At 44.1% G+C, this 22787-nt stretch overlaps 3 protein-coding genes across 7 annotated transcripts in view; all 3 read right to left on the bottom strand.

Annotated features, from left to right (window-relative positions):
• camk2b1 (calcium/calmodulin-dependent protein kinase (CaM kinase) II beta 1) overlaps window positions 1–5002 on the bottom strand; it is a 44532-nt gene extending 39530 nt beyond the window's left edge. The window contains 2 exon segments of the mRNA XM_055511779.1: window positions 898–992; window positions 4741–5002. Coding sequence (XP_055367754.1) covers window positions 898–992; window positions 4741–4802 — 157 coding nt within the window. The 5' untranslated portion in view covers window positions 4803–5002.
• Window positions 5003–6714: 1712 nt separating this feature from the next.
• si:dkey-13n15.2 (protein transport protein Sec24C) lies at window positions 6715–14359 on the bottom strand. Of its 2 annotated transcripts, none has more exons than XM_055511503.1 (22): window positions 14143–14359; window positions 13954–14063; window positions 13078–13665; window positions 12920–12975; window positions 12741–12794; window positions 12370–12481; window positions 11830–11957; window positions 11226–11361; window positions 10933–11042; window positions 10713–10825; window positions 10433–10621; window positions 10255–10351; window positions 10066–10170; window positions 9810–9977; window positions 9283–9379; window positions 9054–9202; window positions 8824–8962; window positions 8585–8706; window positions 8226–8405; window positions 7837–8034; window positions 7337–7426; window positions 6715–7273 (listed from the first exon to the last, which is right to left on the bottom strand). In XM_055511503.1, exons 3-22 carry the CDS (start codon window positions 13616–13618, stop codon window positions 7085–7087), a joined length of 2973 nt encoding a protein of 990 aa, XP_055367478.1. In that variant the 5' UTR covers window positions 13619–13665; window positions 13954–14063; window positions 14143–14359; the 3' UTR covers window positions 6715–7084. The 2 variants fall into 2 exon arrangements, with proteins under 2 accessions (XP_055367478.1, XP_029017006.1); XM_029161173.3 differs by having other exon boundaries at window positions 6715–7225.
• Window positions 14360–14506: 147 nt separating this feature from the next.
• Window positions 14507–21364, bottom strand: LOC114861677 (uncharacterized). Of its 4 annotated transcripts, none has more exons than XM_029161167.3 (12): window positions 21253–21364; window positions 19851–20555; window positions 19590–19663; window positions 19360–19440; window positions 19205–19267; window positions 19047–19124; window positions 18864–18971; window positions 16694–18533; window positions 16316–16396; window positions 15891–16223; window positions 15448–15795; window positions 14507–15211 (listed from the first exon to the last, which is right to left on the bottom strand). In XM_029161167.3, exons 2-12 carry the CDS (start codon window positions 20527–20529, stop codon window positions 14979–14981), a joined length of 3918 nt encoding a protein of 1305 aa, XP_029017000.1. In that variant the 5' UTR covers window positions 20530–20555; window positions 21253–21364; the 3' UTR covers window positions 14507–14978. The 4 variants fall into 4 exon arrangements, with proteins under 4 accessions (XP_029017000.1, XP_040928110.1, XP_040928108.1 ...); XM_041072176.2 differs by lacking the exon at window positions 21253–21364 and adding an exon at window positions 20805–21209 and having other exon boundaries at window positions 15933–16223; XM_041072174.2 differs by lacking the exon at window positions 21253–21364 and adding an exon at window positions 20805–21204.
• Between the last annotated feature and the right edge of the window lie 1423 nt (window positions 21365–22787).

Here is a 22787-nt window from a genome sequence, read left to right as displayed (position 1 = left end):
GAAGTGAAAACAGTGAACGGAAGCTTCGTGGAAACAAAGACAAAGGTGATGGATCGAACGGACGCATCTGTCACCGCAGCAAAGAGTTCATTAAGTGATAATTGTTTAATAAGTTAGGACCAACACAGACTCACTGCCGACGCGTTACAGACTGATGCCGTCAGTCAACCGAGCGGCAGACTGACGCTGGGCACGTGTTGGTGAGAGGAGACGCATTGGGCCTTGGCTTCGGCTGTGAAGCATGTGGCACCAACTGACCTGCGTCATTTATTTATTCAAATATCTCTATACAGTAAAACATCACACGACACGGACCTTCACTAAATGCTTTTCTCCCTTCATCATCATTTGAACTTTAGTTTTAACTTCAGCTGAATGTAGAAAGGAAGAAGAAAGAAATTAACCCTTAATAGTCCCACAGTGGGGAAATTCATTCTCTGCATTTGACCCAACCCCCTTGGGGGAGCAGTGAGCTGCCACATGAGCAGCGCTCGGGGAGTTAGCACAAAATGTCTTACTCGCCGAGGGATCGAACAGCAGACCTTTTGACTTCCGAGGTTGACACGCTACCAACTGAGCTACCAGGCCGCTTAAGATGCAGCTGTAAAATGTGTTGATCATTTTTAACCTAATAAGTTTTGTTTGATTGTTTGATTAGCAGCTCCAGATGTTGATGAACATCTGCTTTTCCACGGACCCGGGGAGCTCATCTGGAGGGAACACAGCGGGGGTCCGGCGCTGCCTCCACCACACGCCGAGCCGTCGCATCAGACCAGTGGCGGCGGTGCCACCGTTCCTGTCGCAGGTGAGAACAAGGTGGCACCGGAACCCTTAGGTCCGCTGGGCCGGGAGCGGAGCGTTCGTCGTCGCTGGTGCTGGAGGTCAAACCGTTCTTACCTCGTGCTGATAACTTTTTGGTGTTGATGATTTTGGCGGCGTACTCCTGCCCCGTGCACAGCTTCACACACCTGCGCACCACTGAGAAGGCGCCTCTGTGGAAGACAGAGAGACAGGGGTTCAGTTTGGGCCCGGTTCCGTTAGCGAAAAGCTCGGTCGGCCGGGTTCGAACTGCCGATGAAACGAGACTCGTCACAGCTGAAGCCGAAGCCGCGGCACCGACGCACCTGCAGCTGTTTGACTGGACGCCTGTCGACCGAGCTGCACCGCATTTTTTGCACACTTGGCATTTTTTCCTGAGCTCGACCCGATGCCACGGGCTCACGTTAGCGGCGGCGCTACATTAATAGACTCCGCTGCCAGCGTTCGTCTGCCTAATAGGCTCTCAGGAGGTTCCACGCACTCGCTCAGCGCTTTCCAGATGACGTCCACACGCGGCTAAAACAGGCTCCTAAAGAAGCCGGCCCCGAGGAACGCGTCCGCGCCGCTGACGCGCCTGTCAGGACGCATCAACACACCGCAGCACGCGCTGGTTCAGACTCACACACGTCCGCGTGCGACCACAGGAACCTGAAAGCACCCCACGCGTCCACGTCCTGCCACCGCGGCCTCCCGTCGGCTGTGAAAAGTGCTTTGATTTACACTGTGCAAAACGTGCTATGCAAACGTTGACTGACTGATTTATTGAGCAGCCTCAATATAAACAGGATCAATAAAGTCATTAGGAGCAAAGGCGGCCGCGGCCGAGAGGAACGCCAGCACAGCTGGGATCAGCTGCGGTTGCTGGTTCCACGCCCACAGAGGAACAACAAAGGTCGGGTTAAAGGGTGAACGTTGACCCGAGGAGACATTATTACTGTATGTTTATGTGAACCCCACTGATTCTGGATCAGCATTCAAGGGAGCAAAACCAAACTCCAGGGTTGAAGCTAGAAGGTTCACATCGCGAGGCCGGCGTGTCTTCAGCAGCACACACACATTCACAGTTAAATACTGTGGCACATCAAGAGAAACCGGGGGTTAGTGTGATTTGAACCCAGGTTCTTCCATAAACACTGGTGCCTTCAGGAGTCAAGGTCTTCGTAAGGAGATCTGAGCTCCTCGTGCACCATCACAGACTTCTAAAGCCTGGAGTTTAACCAGGACAGACGGCGCGATATCAAACATGAAGACGGCAGGAGCTGAATTTTTAGAAGCTCTTTGTCTTTCTCGCAGCTGTACGACAGAACGACACATTTTTTAAGAGGTGTCCTTTGAATGTGTTTCTCAGTGAGTAACTGTGAAATTCAGGGCTGTGTGACTGATCATATTACTGTTCTCAGACGTGAAGACTCAGCGCAGCTCGCTGGGAATTTGGGATCTTATTAGTTAGAAAAAGGCTTCCTTTATGAGAGGACATGAACGCAACGCTAGAGGTGATGGTTTTATATGAAAAACCGCATCCAAACTACTGCACACGCCGTCCTCTGTGCTGAACATCATCATCTGAGTCACATCTGTACCTTATAGCCAATAGTAACCGAACCAAAGCAAAGGAAAAGGTGCGAAGCTTAAATGTCACAATTCCTGCTAAGAAAGTGACACCAGTGGAATTGGAACAATTAGCGCTTCTCGGATGTTGGATTAGTATTACAAAGTGGCACAAGGTGTTGTCATGTGGATGTGGAGTCATTCCCAGCTGCGCTCGCTGCTCCACGCTTTATGTGACTGGCTCAATGCTGGGATCTGTTCACATTAAACGTGTACAGATTAGGCCTCATACTCAGATCTTCAAAGCTTCATGCTAAAGCAGCAACCACTCGAGTCGTCATCTGTTCGGTTTATACTGGAGGTAGACGCCGGTAAAGTGGATTTATGACCTGCAGGATGAAAGGGGAATGTTGGCGATGCAGGGCTATAAATTAGCCTGATCCCTGTGGCTGCTGCAGTGGTCACTGTGGCAGACGAGCAGACGGGTTAAAGGGCCAAGACACCCAAAACAGCAAACACTCAGGTCCTAGAAACAACCTCTTTACCACTGAGCTTGTTCCAACCATGGATTTAAAATCAAAATATCCAAATCATTTCATTTGGGTGCTTTTACAAGCCTTCAAAACAACAGCGTCACCTTTCTTTAATGGTATGACATCATTCACATGAGCACCTAAAATAGAAATATATCTAAAAGCTCGTTTCAAAGAAATGTTCTGAAACGTCTCATGGTATAAATCAAATTGTACAAGAAGCATTTAATCCCTGAAGTTGTTTTCAATTTCAAACCTTTAACTCCAAACAGTGAAACAAATTTAATTGTGTATCAAATAAAAGTTTCCTCTGGGTGAGAACTGAAGTTGCTGGAGTCCGAGAGCTAATAGCTCTCAAGGAAAACTCAAGCCACAAAAGACGATGGATGAATTAAACATGACCCCTGCACTGATTCAGGATCAGCTTCATACATGTACTGTACATGAGTAATTTATGAGGCGCTGCTCTGTGAAGCGTTCGCCTTGTGCAGATTTAATATGTGTTGCTACAGGTTACATCCACAGAACGCACTGTACACAACATGCCTCTGGTCCCAGCGGTGGACGACTAAACGACGTGGGCCCAATCAAGCTATCAGCAAATAAGCAGTGATGTGCATGATAATCAAAGCAGCGAGATGCATGACGCCCTGCAGCAGCCACACAAACAAAGCAGCCTGATGAGGAGTGATTTCTCAATTGTTCCCCTTTACTCCTCCACTGTCCTAATAATAGATTAACTATCACGTTGAAATATCGCATCCCAACGTCTCCAGTGCTCAGCACTGACCTCACTGACCCTCATATTCATTTTATCCCCACTGCAATTGCTATTATTATCCCACGTGTATCAGGCTTTGGTCAAAATTACTTCAAAAGTAACATTTTTGACCCATTCTTGCATATATTACATCATTTACAGTTTAAGTACAACTTAAACTTATTGGGAACAGTTAGTTCATTATTAAGGAGACTACGTCAGCTCCCTATTTGAACATTTTGCACAGTTGATATTGGTTGATATTGTTATCGTCAGGAGAAATGAGTGTACAGATCGGACTGCACATGGGAGGTATTTGCCCTGTGACGGTGTCTTATCTGGCGTTATCTGCACAACAGCCTCCGGAGGAAGACAGAGCTGAGACGTCTTCACCGAAAGCTGTAAAAGTGTGAATGCAAGAAGTGCTCATGCAACGGCTTCACTCACTCTGAATGGATCAGACAGAGAAATAGGTCAAAGATAAAAAGGTACAGGACGAAATGCCGACGCGCACAGTAAACGCGCGGATGCCTGCGTGTAGCGTTGCATTCTAACATCTGTAATGTTTCATCTGTCATGAGCAACTAAAAAAAGCCATTACGTAATGCACTGTCACTGTATTCACCGCACGCATGTGGACATAAAGGCGTTTGCAGCGCCGAACGTTCCTGTCTCCGCGCGCTTCCGTCGCGTTTTAACGCGTGACGAACGGCGCATGTTGCGGTTGCGCTAAAATGTCGCTTTTTGGCTCAAAAGACGCGTGAGAAAATATTCAGAGAAGAGCGTGCGTGTGTTACAGTGCGACTCCGAGATACAGAGAGAGAGCGCAGCGTATTTTGAGAGCTGTCATCCCGAAAAAGCAACACACACACACACACACACACACACACACACACACACACACACACACACACACACACACACACACACACACACACACACACACACACACGCAGCACTGCTGGCCTGCAGAGCTGCTCAGCTCAGCGCCGCCTGGAACCCAGCCTTCCTCGCGCCAGCAGCATGCACCGAACCCGAACCCGAACCCGGCCCGAACCCGCAGATTCAGCGCATACTCACTTCCCCAGCTCCTCGTACAGCTGATACTCGTCTGTGAATCGCGTACAGGTTGTCGTGGCCATGTCTCTCTCCTGTCTCTTGCTTCACGTCCTAAAAGGAAACGCTATAATCTGGTGCTAGTGTTGCGTCTGGAACGCAGGTCCACCGGCAGCTAGACGGCCTTTGAGGAGGCGCTAGAGACGGAGGGGTCGGTTCAGAAAGACGAGGCGCCCAGGGTGGATGTCCGCTCGCTGTCTCTCTCTCTCTCCACTATCTGACAGCAGCTTGCGCGCTCGGCGACCAGTCAACAAGCTAGATCACATGGAAAGAGACACTTCCTAAAGAGACTTTCACAATAAAATAAGGTTGCAGTAATAGTGGCATAATAAAGGATTTAGTGCAAATGTATGATTAATAAACTACAAGAATCATCTTGTAGAAACTAAAAGGTCCAAAAGTACAAAATGCACAAAAGACTTGTATCACTTTCTGAATGCAACATTTATTGTTTGTATAAGTATCGAACCAGTTCGCCAGTTTTTCCATTGTCAAATGTGTACTTTACTTTGAAAGATGGCATCTTGTATTTTTCGGTTTTGTGCTGCCAAGCCCAGCTAACTTAACACAGTCCCGTCGCTTTGGCTGCAGCCCTACCGTCGAGCGGCCGTGGAGGATGCGCTGATGCACCGCCCCCTGGCGGCCACAACTGGAAACGGCAACGCACGGCCGCGTAATCGAACACACCTCCTGGCTGCACGGTGCGTATTTCCAAATAGGGGCAAATATGAGAGCGCTGGTTTGTGCCTTTAAAACGTGCCGCCCCACGTGTAGTAAACAAGCACACAAACAGTTTTAAAGGCAGAAATACAGAGAAGCGTCCACTCAAAGGACCAGTATTGGTAGGCTGCACAGATAGCTCTGCAGAAAGTACAGTGAAATGTGAACATTGAGAATTAAGATTATTCTCTGAAGGCACACGAAGCATTTGACAGGTTTGGCTCATCATAATGCAAAGTTCAGCTTTCATTAGTTTAAATGTCCTTCTTTTCTACCTACTACTGTTTTTATAAAATAAATTTGAACTTTAAAACATTCTTTAAACACAACCTTAACATTTATTTTTTTCTCAACTACCCACATCCTGTCAGTTAGTGAGACCCCATTGGGCTTTTAACTGTGCCTCATCCAATATGCTCGAAGGTACACGTTTTCAAAGCAGGACTGCCTACACACCGCTGACACGCACAGACCTCAACCAAATGGCAGACAGAAGTCAGTGGCGTCACAGGAAGATGAACACTCACTCATTATCTGCCATGTGAGGGTCAGGTGTTTGCTGGAGCCTATCCCAGCTTACAATCAGGCTGGAGGCGGGGTTCACCCAGGGTAGGTACACATAAATACACAGACAGCCACTTCCACATGAAGTCAGTCACACTAATTACATGATTTTAGACTGTGGCAGGAAACACGTGCAGAGAACATGTAAACCACATACAGTAGAAAGGCACCTGTGCGACCCTGGAACTCAATACAGGACCTTCTTGTGAGGGAAGAGTACAAAGATTAGTACAGAACATTTATCAAAAATATATCATAAAAATAAAAGCTTTGTGTTTGGAGTTTGGAGAGTAGTACTGAAGGTGAGATGATCTTTAATTGTATTGTTCTGTACAAAACCAACTACTACTTGCTGGATAAAAATTTACTGCACTGATTCAACTCACCTTTCTCTGGTTGTGAAACACTGATGGATGATTAGATGGTTAAATTTCTGCCTCATTAATGAACATGTAAACATTAGAGTTTTGAATAATTACCTTTTTTCTGTTCTTTCTGCAGATATTGCATAAAGGCCGCAATAACACAACAGAAGGGCTACAGACGCCCAGCTCCACCCAGCTCCACCCAGCTCCAGCCACATGCTCACAGCAACAGAATTGCTGCTAATTAGTTTTATTAGACACTGGGAATCATTAGAAATTTACTCCTTCGGCTTCCTGAGTCACATTTTAATCAGCAATTACATAATGACATGTAAGATTCCGCTTCACTGCTTGTCACATTTGGATGCAATCAATGTCAAAAGTATCTCAGATGAAATGCAGCACAAAAAAACATAAAGGTTTAAGGTTAATTACAGCTTTTATTTATTTACATAGGATTATGCACACACACACACACACACACACACACACACACACACACACACACACACACACACACACACACACACACACACACACACACACACACACACAGAAAAAGAAAAAAAGATCTATCTACTTAAAGGTCTTCATGCATCTCATTCTCCTGCCTCTGCTTCATCTTTTAGATAATTTTGACTCAGACCATGTGTGTTCAGTCACTGCAGCATCCGTACAGAGTTGACATGAAGGTGGTAGAGAAAGTCTGCGTAGGACGCTCCTCCGTTGGGACTCTTGTCCTCCACCAGGTGACGCTGCAGGGCCTCCTCACAGGTGTCACCCTGCTTCACCACCCACAGCTGAGACAGTAAGACAGTCTCAACAGCAGCTACTAGCAGTTGTGCTATCTGTCAACACACTGACATTCATTAACCATGTTATTTACATAGACAGTAGCTAAATAAAGCTACCTTGCGAGCCCAGGGAGCCTTGGAGTTCAGCGTGTTGATGAAGGATTGAATTTTGACTGACAGAGGGTTGTCCAGAATCGGCAGCTTGGTCTGAGCAAACACACAGACACAGACAAAATCAGAAACAGACAAACAGTGCAGCGATACAGTCCAATTTCTAGCCACTTAGAAATGCAATACTTTCAACGAGCTGTTTGGGTTGGCCTAGTCCAGCAACAGCCTGCAGCTACACACCCTCAGGACAACAGAGCTGATTATAGGCTTTAGACTATGATGGAGTCTGTCAGGTACAGTGCAACAACCTCCTGCAAATGTCCATCTAGCAGCTGTTTTCCTCCCAAGCTGAATAGTGTGGAAACAAGATGACCTCTGACCCACCCCAACCTGAACACAAGCCTTCAGATACCTTTTGTAGATTTAAGTATTAGACTATTTATTATTTTTCTTAAACTGCACATGTTCCACTTGGGGAAACATGTCCTTCTGCGTGCACCTCCTACCTCTCCAGAGGGCAGTGAGGAGAAGCAGCTGGTGTTGAAGAGCTCGACCAGGGTGCGTATCGGAACCTGGGTGCCTACCCAGAGCAGCAGGGTGAGGGGTGCATGGACTAAATACAGGCCTCTGGGCTCCAGGGAGGCACTACAGCAGCGCAGCACGTCCACTGGGCTCGGAGGGTTGGAGCCATCAGCCGACAGCGGCTGCAGGAGAACAAAGAGCAAACATGAGCAAACATTTAGCTAAAACCTTTCTTTGGAGGATTGAAACATGATATATACAAACGTCGCAAATCATGTTCAGAATGTGCTCCTAATAGTAGCCTGTAGTTGGGGGAATATATAGTATAAGACTACACATCATGACTCAGGCCTTTTATTTTACTTGGCCTTACCAGAGGCAGCAGATGAGGGTAGAAGTGTGTGGTGGTGCTGCAGGTGTCCATGCTGAGCACCTGGCAGCGCTGCTGCAGCCGCTGGTGGACCGAGCTCCTGAGACCCGGCAGCAGCACCTCGCTCTTCCTCAGACTGTTGATGTAAACAGGAAGAGCTCGCAGGTACTGAGGAAGGACTAGCTACAGGACACACACAGAGCACATATGGTAAAAGAAGGAAAATAAAAATAAAAATAAATAAATATTAATATAAATAAATATCTAATACTTAATATAAAGCTCTGTCTACTGTATGCCCTGGTTAGGCTCAACACAATGAACAGAAATATCTATAAAAATGAAAGTTTCTGAATGCTCACCTGTCCAGCTGACACAGAAGCAGAGCAGCAGTGTTTGCGGTACGACGCCAGCGCCTCGGTCACGTCCGTCTGCAGCTCCTCCCTCAGTTCCTGCAGGGGTCGTTCCAACACTGAACAGTACACTGCACAACCACATCACAATCATTTTAGAATAACTAAACTACTGTCACCTGGGCTTTGAGCTGCTGATGATTATTAGTTATGTGTAACACATTACGTTTACAGCGTTAGTCTCTTACTCTTCTTGCAGTAAAAGGTAAGCAGTGTCTGAGCCTGAAAAAGCCTGAACGTGTCCTGGAGCTGACGTGAGCAACGCAGGGTCAGAGTGTGAACCCTGGTCCTCATGTCCCCATTCTGGGTTGTGTAAGATAAGACGGCCTGAAACACACAAGACAGAAGAATGTGAGTTACACAGTGACACACGTGTTAGACGATATAGGTGCTGCAGTATGATCATGATATCAAACACCTGTATGGCTGCACCTCTCGTCTCATCCAGAGCCCTGCTGTGTGCTAGCTCTACCGCCACTGTTGTCCGTTCATCAAGGGTTGCCATGGCAACCTGACTGGGACTAGGACCGGGGACAAATAGTCCGTAAGAGCCGGACACGCGTAGATCTGTTGAGAGGAAGTGGAATCATTGTTTACTGTAGGTTAAAACTGTCTGTCGCTGCACAATCTCACTAAACACGTCTCACCTTTGCTGACAAATATCCGAAGCTCAGCCTTGAAGCCTGTATCGGTTTCTACGATCGTCTTTAGGTCAGTGCTGAAACGCTCTCTGTCCAGCTCTCCCTGTAATAGGAATAAAAACGAAACACGTGCTCAGCGTGCTCCTGATCCTCATATCAAGACTTTAATGGAAAAAGTGTAAATCACAAACAGCTTAAAATTTTAAGCTTTTTTTGGATTTTATTGCTTCCAACATTTAAGGACAAATGTTTATTCAGATTAATTCCAAGAATCCGATGAGAAGCCAGTTTGGTAAAATAAACTTTTGGCACTTTTAAAAACCACCAATTACCACTTGCTAATTTAATCAGTGCTAGGATGCCGACTGAATAGATCACGTCCTACTCTGGATCCTAGTTGGCAAAAATCTCAGCATTCAGAGCCTAAAAACTGTGTGATACTTAAATTAGTTTAGTTAATTTGTTAACTTTACTTCACTTGAAGGCAGATTTGAATTAGACGTTACTCATATGAAGAAAAGCTGCTGACGTACCTGTAAATGGCTGTACTTGTGCAGTGCTCCACCTGTTAGATATGGAACGTGTCCCGGCCACGCGCCCCCCACGTTTTGCTGGGAGAGGACAAACAGGTGAACGCCGCAGCCCTGATGGATGCACTCCTTGGCCAGTGAGACGGCAAACTCTGACGGCTGAAAGATGGACTGGGAAAAACAAAGGGTTGGGAACTGGTGCAACTATAACTGCAGCTTGGTACAGTATGACTAGACACACATGCATTTTGCTATGCACCTTTGGTTTGTGGCAGCCAAAGAACCCTGAGGAAGTGTTTTTGAGTCCCATCTCAATCAGAGGAGCAGTGTGGAAGATCAGCAGTTTGCCAGGACAATTCAGAGTCTACAAGCAAAAAAAAAAAAAAATTACAACAACATATGAAGACCTTTTTGTTTGCAACACAAATGATGGGCCTTTGTTACCAACCTGTAACACAGCCAGCCCTGCTTTAACAGGTAGATCCATGGAAACTCCTGTCGGGTCATCGCTTTCTGGGCTGAACTGGGGAATTAACTGCAACACACTAAACATACAGATGATAAACTGACTGAATTAAAGACAGTCATGAAATCTCTACACAAAAATTATTAGAGATGTCTGTTACCTGTCGATACCATCCATGCATTCTTTGAGGGAGACCAGAAGCCCCTCCCTCACAGGAAGCTGCAGATCCTCTGTCTCTGTAATGACTAGCATGTGTGGGCGAGTCAGGACGGGGCTGAGGTCATACAGGTGGATCCTGCTGTCGTATGTCATCAACCCAACACGGATGTCTGAGGCATCCCCATCCTCTCTGCATGAACGAGTGAAACCCATCGACTGTCACATCATTTTTACTAATAGATGCTACTGAGCCGACTTTGAAGGGCCGTGTGTGTGTTTACCTGTTTATAGACGTAAGCAGAGTGTGTATTTGTTGTGTCACAAACTCTAGATGTCCTTGTCTTAAAGCTGTGGCAGACACATCGATGGCTAGAACCAGTGCAGCAGGTTCATCCTGAGAGATGTTCAAACATTCCAGAGTTTTTCCAGTTTTGGTTTAAGTTATAGGTGTTGGGAAATGAATGAATCTAATAATGTTGAAATAGCAAACATGAAATTAACCTTCTGTGTGTTGAGTATTTCATATGATCCCATACTGAGCTCAGGTCGTTTGTCTTTATCGACCCGATCCCCGTTCACCCCTTTGGTCGGCTGGTAGTGTTGCCACGGCACTGAGGCGTCAAGACAATGTAATGAATGCAATATGATAACTTTGCTGTCTGTGTACGTTTATCTACATATGCTTTAACAGCACATAAACATTGTTGGAACCTGGCTTTTCTAACTCAAACACTGTTGAACTATAGATCAAGTTACATTGTGGGCATGCGCATCATCTTATTGTCAAGTCTTACCTTCAGTGAGTTTCCCACAGAAGGGGCAGTAAAACCTCTGGCCACAGTCCTGCCAGTCCATCGCTGGACACATGGAGGCTCCACAGCAGCGACAACCAATAATACATTCTGACTGGTTGCACACAAGGAGGGGCTTCTAAAGAAACAAATAGATTCAATCATATTTATACATCATGAAAATCCATCCATCCATTTTCTTAACCGCTTACTCCCTAGTGCGGGGTCACGGGGGTGCTGGAGCCAGGGTACACCCTGGACGGGTCGCCAGTCCATCGCAGGGCAACACATAGACAGACAACCATTCACACACACACTCACACCTACAGGCAATGGAGAGAAGCCAATCAACCTAATGCACGTCTTTGGACTGTGGGAGGAAGCCGGAGAACCCGGAGAGAACCCACGCAAACACGGGGAGAACGTTCAAACTCCACACAGAAAGGCACCAGGGCCGCCTCTGGGAATCGAACTTCTTGCTGTGAGGCGACAGTGCTACCCACCGCACCACCGTGCCGCCCTCACATCATGAAAATCAACTACAAAAAAACCAAATGCATGCACAGCTTTTTGCATATTCAGAGTCTCTGTACGTTTAACCACAAACCTCTCCAGCATTTTGTTTTGCCAGAGGAGTGACGAGGGCTCCCATCGGCAAGCGGCTGAGCAGGGCAGTCTGTCCTTCACAGGGAACACAGTAACAGGTGGAGCGGATGGCAAAGGGACTTGCATTACCTACAGGTCAACAAAGATGAAGTCAAGAACGGTGCGACTGCTTTAATGGTTTAACAGAGCATGAGAGTTTAACCTGGAATAAAACTATTTAGTGACGTTTTTACCCTTAATAAAAACTGATGTCTGCTGTAGGAGCTCTGAGAAAGTATAAAATAACCTTGATTCATAGCAGCAATTTGAGAACACCAGTAGCCTCAGGTTAAAATGGGACCACAGTCCATTCATTTGAACCCCCCACATGCATCTACAATTGTTAATAATTAACAGTAGTAGGTTCCATGACACTATATTTCTCATTGTGTAATATGTTAGCATAAAGGTAGACAGAACATACTGTTAGTAATCTCTGTGCATTGTTAAGCATCTACATCGAGCATATGTATATGTTCAGCATATGTCAGTGTGTGTTTACCATTGTCTTCTATGATACAGGAAGTAGTTGCCAGAGGAGGAAGGCGAGAAAAAGGCTCAGAGACAAAGACCTTGCCCTCCCACTCCGCCCTGTCCTCTTCCATCACCTTCACCTGGGACAGAACAGAAACCTTGTGAACACTAGTAGAGCTAACAGTTAGTTTTCACACTCACCTGCAGACATTTCCCATTCTCTTAATAAAAAAAGCATCTAAACTCACCAACTCATACACTGCATATAACTTGTCAGACAATGCTCTGCCTTAAGATGAGACCATTGTGTGTAACTCTGAATGTAAGTGTCTAAAAAAGCAGGAAATAAAGCTGCACAGCCCTTCAATAAAAAATACTAATGGAAGAGTGGAAACTTACCACACTAGGCAACAGCTCAGGGTCAAGGCCATAACGAGACTCAGAGATAGGAGACTGCAAAGAGAAGGTTTCGGTGAAGTATAAAAATTCTAACACCTTGATGTTCCAACTACAGTATCTGAACTGCATGGCAGCAGCATACAGATGCAGCAGCTACTTTAGGCTAAATCTCTACATACCTGTGGTGTGATGATTCTTTCCTGTGCAGCATTGGTAATAAAGTCACTTATGGTTCCTGAGGTTAAAACACAAATGTTGATCAGATATTAAAGTATAAAATATATTTTTTTATGAAATAACCAATGTACACACCATTGGCACACACCACAGGACTAACCTGTGGTAGTCAACTGAACTGCCAGTGGATGAGAACTTCCTTCACCTCCACATGGTGTAAAGGATGAGGAGCCAAAGGGCGGCTGTTTCTGAACTGGGGACTGAGGCCCATTTAGTGACATCTGGTGCATAAATGGAGGCTGGAAAGCGGCAGATATTGCTTGGTGAGGGCTGTGGGGGGAGTAGTGTGGCATTTGTTGAGGGCTGCAGCGCTGCATGCCCTCATTCACTGAAGGAAGAAAACATGGAGGTATATTTTTCCCTTGCCTTCCAGGTTGAATCATGGATGAAACAGGAGCATTGGGAATGATTTGCTGCACACTCCCATCAGCATTATGGCTATAGATTATATTGTGAGGAGTGCTACGGTCTCTCTGGGAGCTCTGGTTGGACTGTGGGTTGATGTAACACGGTGTCTGGTCAGAAGCTGAGCCCAGGCTGAGGAGCTGGAAGCTGGGCGGAGGGTTGTAGATGGGCCCGGGAGGGGAGGTTGTAACCTGGAAGCGGGTATGGATCTGATTGGCTCTGTGGACATCCATCATTCTCCAAACTCATCCTTGATTGGTTGATTTTCTCTTGGAGGCGGGATCTAGACAGGCAACGCAGATGAACACAAATTACCCCACTGCCTACATCGATGCGCTTCTTAACGTTTTCCTTCATCACAGACCGGAATTTGAAAAATGACAGCTGCTAATACAGACAACTAAATGTTTCTGCAAACGGCATTAAACAACGTTTAGCTTTATGTGAGTTTCCTTTACATAAATGTCTTGCTAACAGCAGCCGCGGGTCACATCAGAATGTTGCTTTAACACGTAGCGAAGCTAAACAGCCACCGTCAATACGTGATGTTAATGCATCAAGAGCAAATCACCTGCAATCATGTCGAGCGGGTTTCTCTGCGCGTTTTCAGTAACACTAGCTAGTTTGCTAGTATTAGCCCACAACGGTGCTTTTGACTGTGGAGCTGACGTTACGCTGAAGCTGCAAACAGGATGGAGCAGAAAAGCCGGTTTGAGGAAGAAACAACCTCATTCTGATGGAGGCAAAATAAACCTTATACCTTTGGATGCCAAATAACGGGCTCTGGGTCTGTGGAACCGTAAATTTTGGCGTCCCTCTGCAGCGACGGAAGCGGAGCTCCTTCCATTAAAACGAGACGTCCCTTCTACTATTTTATTAACCCCGCATTTCCTACCACATTTATGAAACCTTTTACATTAATGCTACATCTTTACCGGTTCCGTCATTTTCCGGAGTCCTCGGCGACGCCAACGTCTCGTTAGTTTTGATCACACAATCCAACTTCCGCTCCTCCTCGTCAGAGTAAAAGCGTTGAAATAAAAACGTGTAGCACATTCCCACTTTATGTTTGATGTCCGTAGACGTTACATACTTAAAAAAACACCCAACACAAGTAAACAGACTAATGAGTAACTGTGGCTTTTTTTATTAATAAACTGTTTTACGCCAGTTTTATTGCTGGATGCCAGATAACTTGGTCCACTTAAACAGAAGTTTGTTATATAACTAAATTTGTTCAACAGTAGCATTGAGTCTCTGTATGAACGATTTCAATAAAATGTGAAACACACTGTTGAATATAACTCTACAGTGCTGTCAGAACAGTAGTAAACTAGAATTGCACCTTGTTCCTGGTAATCCTCAGTTTTGTGATGATGGAAAACAATTGATGGAAATTGCTGAAAGTGAAATGTAAAAATGTAAAAATCAACCAGTGAGATAAAAAAGAAAGTAAAACAAAGCAAAAAGTAAAGTTAAAGTAAACAAAGCAAACTGCCTAAAGTTTGTCTGTTGTCGTCACATCTACCATTGCTGCTAATAATGCACAGTGATGTGATGTGATGTGATTCTGCTTGTTCGGACGCACAACTGTGACTACGAAGCCCAGGAAGAATCTCCCTGTCTTTTCAGTGATGTAATCCTGTTCCTGACGTAGTCCTTCACACCTTTCCACGTACGTGCCCTCAGCGCCTCCGGCTCAGCTGAAAGACACTTCAAGCAGTCGTCTTTCTGAGGCACCTTGTGTTCATGGATGAAATGCATCATGTGTCTCTCTACGGCTTGAACCTCCTCTTCCCCCCATTTGTGTTTGTCCTTATTTGTGGAGCCTGTGAGAACAAAAGGTAAAAACAAATCAGGTTTTATAAATTCCATGTTGTAGTAATCCCAGAAGTAATAAGACTATTTATAGTAGCTGTGTAGCTCAGTAGGTTGAACTTGCTCCATTTTCCCCTAAAACCTGTCTAATGAGTTCTATTAATACAAACTTACTGTCTATATAACATTTGTCGATGCGGCCACATAAAACCAGCTAAATGCCTACATTTATACCAGCCATGTGTACCTGTATCCTTGGATGTAACAGGTCTTGAAGGTGCTGTTACGTTGACCTGTCTTGTTCGTGGTGTCTTCTGTGTTTGTTTCATTTTCTGACGCCTGTTAGTGTTTGTACTGTTTGTATGTAAAGTCATGGAGGAGCTGCCAATTCTTTGCAGGGCGATGATCCTGTTCCTGACGTAGTCCTTCACTCCTTTCCACGTACGTGTCTTTAGCGCGTCCGTCTCAGCTGAAAGACACTTCAAGCAGTCGTCTTTCTGAGGCACCTTGTGTCCTCGAATGAAACGCATCATGTGTCGTTCTACGGCCTGAACCTCCTCTTCCCCCCATTTATGTTTGTCCTTCTTTTTGGGGCCTGTGAGAATGAAAAATAAAATACAAAATCAATTTAAAAAAACTTCTAGTATAAACAAGAGTTTCTAGTAAAGATTGAATGATCCCCATCAGAACCTTTTTCCTTGGGTTTGGCAGATCCTGAAGGTGCTGTCTTACGGGTCTTTGTTGTGTGTCGTGTTTCATGGCGTCGTTTCACTTGCTGAGGCCTGTTAGTAGACGAAGCCTTGGGAAAGCCGCCTTGTCTTTGTAAGGTGATGCTCCTGTTCCTCACGTAGTCTTTTACAGCTTTCCACGTGCGTTTCCTCAGTGCGCCTGGCTCAGCCGACAGACACGCCAGGCAGTCGTCCTTCTGAGGCACCTTGTGTTCTTGGATGAAACGCATCAAGTGTTTTTCTACAGCTTTTACTTCTGCTTCCCCCCATTTACGTTTGTCCTTGATTTGGGAGCCTGAGAAGACAAAACAAAGACAGCTCTTTGTAAATGTATGGCACATTATCAAAGTAGTGACTTAAAGAACAGTTAATGGTCACCAATACTACCTTTGCTCCGGGATTTGACAGACTTTGTATGTAGAGTCTGGTACTGGTTACTGAACAGATGCTCAGCCATATTTTGGGAGCCTGTGAGCAGAAAGAGTTTCTGAGTTTTAAGAATAATTAAACAATTCTGGGGAAAGGTGATTAATCTTCAAATGCATTTTGTTTTAGAAAGTTAACATCTAATTTAGTCTTATTAGTCAAAGAACTAAATACTATGTATTCTTATAATGTTTGGGCATCAAATTCAGTTTGGGCAGAGTTGAGAAACATGAACCTTAAAGTTCATGCTTCTCAACCTAAAAGTTAAAATGTAGTCTTATTAATCAAAAACTGAATACTACATATTTTGGCATTTATACCGTAAAATCAGAAACACACCAATTTCATCATCCAGCCGCATGTTGATATTCTGCCGAAGAGCTTGGACTTGATTGTCGGGGCCTAGAACCTGATAGGCCTCTTCTTCATTCAGTGACATTATCTGCAGCATTGTTCCATAATGCTTCTGTATGTTTCGCAGCATCAAGGCCTTGGTGTTTGTGAGTCCACATTCCTTCACATAATTCTGGATGCATGCTGCCCCGCTGTAGGCAGACAGCGTGTGGGGGCGTCCAAACAGGTATTCATTCTGGCTGGGGACCTCACATTTCTCACGAACCTTGATGAGGAGCTCCAAAGCGCACACAAATGATGGCTTGAGCAAAATGGGCACAATTCTTCCAGTGTTCCCTCGTATGTCAACTCTGCTGAAGAAGCCACACATGGTCCTTTCCAAATCCGATACAGTTATGTCCATGTCATCAACGATCTCTGACTTTTTGAGAGAAGCAAACTGTGCTACGTTCATTGAGGACACCTCTAATCCGGTCCTCCTGTTGAAAAGGATTGTTTGAGCAAGTATTACTTTTGCCAGAGCAGAGTAGTTTTTAGTTGAAGGCGTCTCTCTGAATTTGTTCTCAATGAGAACAGCATCATTTTCAATGTGGAAAAACAGGCGCTTCACATCTTGGACATTTGGAACATTCTGAGCCTCTGTAACCAACTTACTTTCCCTTAAAGTCGATAGTGCACCAACAGAAACAAGTTTATTCCACTTCTTCTCGTACGCAGAGAGGAACCGTCGTGCAGATTCTGCCATGTTGTCGTCACCGCTCTTCACTGCATTTTCCTGAACAATGCTGCAGGCCTTCTGCAGGTGGTAGCCAAGCTTAAGGGCCAGGGAAGGAACTTTGTAGGTTTTGCTTTCGGCATCATATCCTGCCAGGACGTTCACTGTGGACACCACATGTCGGAAGCTTGAGAGGCAGAAAAATTCCTCCAGGTTCTTCAGGGGGGTTGTCTTTGCAGCTTCGAGCACAAGTCTTCCTAAATGACGAAGGTTTTGTTTGAGGTAGCCATTCTTCTTTGCATCGGTGCTGTAATGACTAAACATTTGCTCTCCAAACTGCAAAATAATCTTGTCATTTATGATGGTTTGAGTAACGTCGTCATACAGCATCCCACAGAGAACCTTCCTCAGACCGTCACTCATTTCAATGTTTTCTGAAGCCTCCAGCACACACCGCAGGGCTATAGACTGTCTTCCTAGCCGAGGTTCATTTTCATTCCTTTTCTTCTTCTCTGGGCAATTCTTCATATGTTTAAACATAAATTTTTTCCCAAAAAGACCACGACAGTAAAGACAATGAATATAGTCTGTGACTTTCGATTGCTGTTTCGGTCTTACTCGTACAGCAAGTTTTCCTTTCCCAGTTTTTAGTACTTCTTTGTTATGTGCAAAGTTCCCTTCGTTTCTAAGCTTGTTCCATATCATCTTTCTTTCCTTTGACTTTTTTGGATACTGAAACGCAACTGCAACCTCAGCTCTGTCACTGTGAACGTTCTCTAAATGTCGTGCCATTTTAGTTACTAACCGAGAGCAGAACAAACAGTAATTCCTCTTGCTGTAACGACTTTCATTCGCATCTGACGGCAAGACAACAATCTCAGAGGGCTTTGGACCAGTGTCACATGCTTCTCTTACAGGACTGGCGTTTTTGTCATTATGAAAAGACCTTCCAGGTGTTGGCTGCTTTTTGGCTGGCTGAGGAGGGGTTTCACCCTCAAAGGTGGAAGAACTGCTGTGACTGGATTCTTCTGCTGAGTCTCTGTCACTGTCAGATGGGAAATCATCATCACCAACTGGTCCATAATCAAAGTCATCATCTGAGGCATTTTCCTTTGTCAGAAAAAACAAAATCCAAAAAAATAATAATGAATGAAAATGATAATATAATGGTCCTAAAACATGTAAATAATTTTAGGCACAGTGCTCAAAAGCTCCTGAGCTTCACTAAGCTGAGTCAGAAGACTTGTCTTAATTAAACCAGCTGATATGCAATCAATTTCCAAAGCTCCCAGTACAAATAATCATTAATTTGTAGGAAATCTGGACCTTCACTGCATCAAGCACATAGATGCTTGAACTCAAGATGAAACAAGTCAGTAACCTATTAATATGTTAATTTAATCCCTCGCTGTACTATAAAAACAGCATTAAGATAACTACCTCTGATTCTCCTGAGAAAGACTGATTGTCTGGCACATCAGAAGTCTCCTGTTCTCGTTCATCACAGGAATCAGGTGATAAACAATCTTCTTCAGGAAGTGACTGTGACTGGAGAACGCAATCAATAAAGATGATCAGTGATATATAGTGATACACAGCCAGTGAACAAGGTGCTACAAGTACCTCTTCTTCAGAGTGAATCTGCTGTGCATCACTTGTCTCAGTTTGTTCACATGGAAGTGAATCAGAGATAGATGGAGACTAAGAGTGTAGAATAGTCTTTGTTTTACATGTTTGCATAAATTTATTTACTTGTTGTGCAAATGAATCAACAAACATACCTGATCAGCTAAATGAGGTGGAGACTCCTGAGCACTGCAGCCATCTTGAGGTATCTTCTCCAGCTTTGAGGAAAAAAGATCCACAGTAACTGTATTAGAAAACAGTCACTCTATATGAGGTATTATAATATTTGATACTACTTCAAAACACTCACAAGTTTATCCATCTCTGCCAGCTGTTTAAGTAGCTGTGCGCGCTGATGTAAAATTGCTGAACGTTGTTTCTCACTGTCGACCTTAAGACAAGTAAAAGTCTGATTAGGGTAAAAATCTCTTGAGAAATTGAATACTGTATCATGTGTCTGACATAAAGAAATGTAAAAAGACGAGAACAGTGTACCACAACACATTCTTTTGTAAGAGATTTTGATGTTAATTTCCTCACTTGTGGAGTGACATTGACCTTTTGCTTTTTGTTAACATGAGCAGCTGCATCAGGAACAGCCCTCTCACCAACTCCTGAGAAAAAGACAAGTTATACTGCATAAGAGGAAGGAGGAGACAACCTCCAGTGTTGAACAGAACCAGAGTATTAATGTATAGACAGAATATCAACAAGCAACAAACATAAAACATTAAACAGAACCCAACATGTTTAGAAAAATGAAAGCTTTTCATCTTTGAGCACATAACAAATAGAACACACTCCTACTGTGAGATGAAGGCGTCCACTGAGGCTGCTCCTCAGATGAAGATAAGGCATTCCCAAACGTAGAGCCAGAAAAAAGAGCAGAGTCCACATGTGCTTGTTCAAAAGAAGCTTGAGGCCTATTTAGACGTTGTCCACATGATGGCAGAGATGTGGACAGATCTTGAAGTCCAAGTGGCAAATTCTGATTTTCTACTGGAAGTTGAAAAGATGCTTTATACGAGTTGTGAGATGAATGAAAAGGTAAATGCTGGGGCTGTAGTCCTTGGTTTTGTTGGGAATGAGATTTGGTGGGTACAGTTTTTCCTTTGCTTGGAGTTGGGAGCATTGATGAAGTGTGTTGATTAAAAGACATAATGTTGGAGGTATTAGGGATAGAACAGTTAGTAAACAGTGTGGTGGACGATGGGCCGCTGCTGATGTGAGGAGCTTTGTATAGGTTTGATTGATGGAGGTTTCCTGATAATATGGAGTTGAGCTCGCTGACACAGTTCTGATTCGACACCTGGAGGGGGTCGAAGAAGGATCTCTGGGAAGAAGACAAGCCGGTGCTGAGATGCTGCGTGTTAGTTGGTTTGTTGAGAAAAGGTCCTTGAGTAGAAGGTGTAGGCCAGACATTCTGGCCCAACCATGACTGACAGGGTGGCTGGTTCCTATTTGCTGTCTGGTTGTCCATCACTCCTCATAACTATCACATATGTCCTGGATGAGCAAAACAACATGCACAGCTTCTCATTAGGACCAACATGCAGTTACACTTTAATCAAAACACGACAAGCTTACAAATAACGAATAGTTTTTAACAAGATTCTAAATTTCCTATTAATCAACGATTCTGATAAGTGCAGTTTGCGATGAACTCAACGTCCTATTAGACAAAGTACAGCAGCTTCAAAACGGTAGATATTCGTCGGGCATCAAACATTTTAAGTAAACATACAAGATCCTCACAAAGATTCCTCACGAACTGCTCCTTTATTGATGTTTCAACTATTAATTTTTGTTCATTTTTTTGGTAAAATCTTTCTCGAACCATTCTTTTGTTTACGTAAAGCACTTGATTCACATTTGAATTGTGCTAACTAGCATTATACGGAGAGGACGCCTGGCAGGACGCTCACCTAAAGCTAAGAGAATTCTTGGATGATAAGAAAATATTAGTTGAAATAAGGTTTATACTACGGATGCACAAACCTGTGTAATGGTACATTTGCTCATCGGTTCATTTCCCATGTGTTAGCTAGTTAGCTATAGAGTAGCTAGCTACCAATTTAATTTATTTAATTTCATGTTATTAGCTGTTCGCGTATTAGACCAAGGAATTAAAACGAACCGTTTTATAGCTGGAAAATAAACAACTTAAAAAAAAACGTAAAACACACGTTTCAGAGGAACATACCTGCAAAGACAAGACTGTTTACCTCTAGCCTGATCCGTTGATGCTAACCTAGCACTTCCGGTTTAGTTTTCAAAATAAAGAGGTGAATGCAAAAAAACTCTAAGGTCAGAGAGCTTCATGTTTCTGCGACGCAAATTGCTTAAATGAATTTTAAAAGAAGCATCGCACAATGAAAATAGAGACAGTTACAGTACTAATAACGAACATGAGGAGATGTGATAGAATCTGCTGCAAATCTACTTGATGTTACTGTGACTCGTGTAAATGTTAAAGACTAAAACATTAGTATAAACATTTATCAGCAAACAAACAGGAGGAATTAACCATATCAATGTGTTCAATGCTGAAAACGTACCTTAGTTTCCACCGTCTTGTTCTCAGAAGGAAAAACACATTCAAATTTGTTTTTTTTTTTTGTCATATAAAGCTGAAAAAATTTAAGGGAAGTTGGGACACGACGCTGCAGGGCCTCCTCACAGACATCACTCACATACGTATATACTGTATGTCTGCAGCAGTCTATAGGAGTTGTATTTGTGTACAAAGTAACTTGATTTGATAGTGTCTATGGGTGAATATGTGGGTATATGAGTATGCATACAGCGGCCCACTGCTCCCCCAGGGGATGGGTCAAATGCAGACCCAGGTTCAAGCCCATCAGAGCACCAAGTGTGTCCCTGAGTAAGACACGTTACGCTATCTCTCGCTATCTCGTGCATCACACTGTGACTGCAGATATTAACTTCCCCAATGTGGGATCAATAAAATTAAATTATGTATGTAGATGAAGCTAAATTGTGCATGAGCTTATTGTCAAGTCTTACTTTCAGTGAGTTTCTCACATAAGGGGCAGTAAAACCACAGTCCTGTCAGTCCATCGCTGGACACATGGAGGCTCCACACCAACGACAACCAATAATACATTCTTACTGGCTGCACACACGGAGGGGCTTCTAAGGAAACAAACATACATTCAATCAATCATATCTATACATCATGAAAATCAACTACGAAAAGACCAAATGCATGCACAATTTGTGTTTGTGCAGTATATCCAGAGTCCCTGTAAGTTTAACCACAAACCTCTCCAGCATTTTGTTTGCCAGAGGGGTGACGAGACTGACTGCTTTAATGGTTTAACAGAGCATCAGACTTTTACCTGGAATAAAACTATTTAGTTATGTTTTTACCCTTAATAAAAACTGATGTCTGCTGTAGGAGCTCTGAGAAAGTATAAAATAACCTTGATTCATAGCAGCAATTTGAGAACACCAGTAGCCTCAGGTTAAAATGGGACCACAGTCCATTCATTTGAACCCCCCACATGCATCTACAATTGTTAATAATTAACAGTAGTAGGTTCCATGACACTAAATCTCTCATTGTGTAACATGTTAGCATAAAGGTAGACAGAACATACAGTATACTGTTAGTAATCTCTGTGCACTGTTAAGCATCTACATCGATGCTGTTCAGCATATGTCAGTGTGTGTTTACCATTGTCTTCTATGGAACAGTTTTCAGTTTTCCTGCAG

Source organism: Betta splendens, chromosome 9 (genome assembly GCF_900634795.4).
Source record: "Betta splendens chromosome 9, fBetSpl5.4, whole genome shotgun sequence".
NCBI lineage: Eukaryota > Metazoa > Chordata > Actinopteri > Anabantiformes > Osphronemidae > Betta > Betta splendens.
The sequence above is the reverse complement of the archived record's forward strand: the minus strand, read 5'-3'. Positions and strand labels throughout refer to the sequence as shown.

What these genes read in the sequence shown, in the direction of transcription:
- si:dkey-13n15.2 (XM_055511503.1), bottom strand. Translation starts at nt 13,618, where the DNA reads ATGATGGATGTCCACAGAGCCAATCAGATCCATACCCGCTTCCAGGTT. An exon ending in CTGAGCTGTTGCCTAGTGTG is followed by an intron (nt 12,482 to 12,740) that starts GTAAGTTTCCAC and finishes GTTCTGTCCCAG; the next exon opens with GTGAAGGTGATGGAAGAGGA. An exon ending in TCGGATATTTGTCAGCAAAG is followed by an intron (nt 9,203 to 9,282) that starts GTGAGACGTGTT and finishes TCCTCTCAACAG; the next exon opens with ATCTACGCGTGTCCGGCTCT.
- LOC114861677 (XM_029161167.3), bottom strand. Translation starts at nt 20,529, where the DNA reads ATGGACAACCAGACAGCAAATAGGAACCAGCCACCCTGTCAGTCATGG. An exon ending in GCCTTCATCTCACAGTAGGA is followed by an intron (nt 19,664 to 19,850) that starts GTGTGTTCTATT and finishes TCTTTTTCTCAG; the next exon opens with GAGTTGGTGAGAGGGCTGTT. An exon ending in GCGGCTGGATGATGAAATTG is followed by an intron (nt 16,397 to 16,693) that starts GTGTGTTTCTGA and finishes TTCTGCTCACAG; the next exon opens with GCTCCCAAAATATGGCTGAG.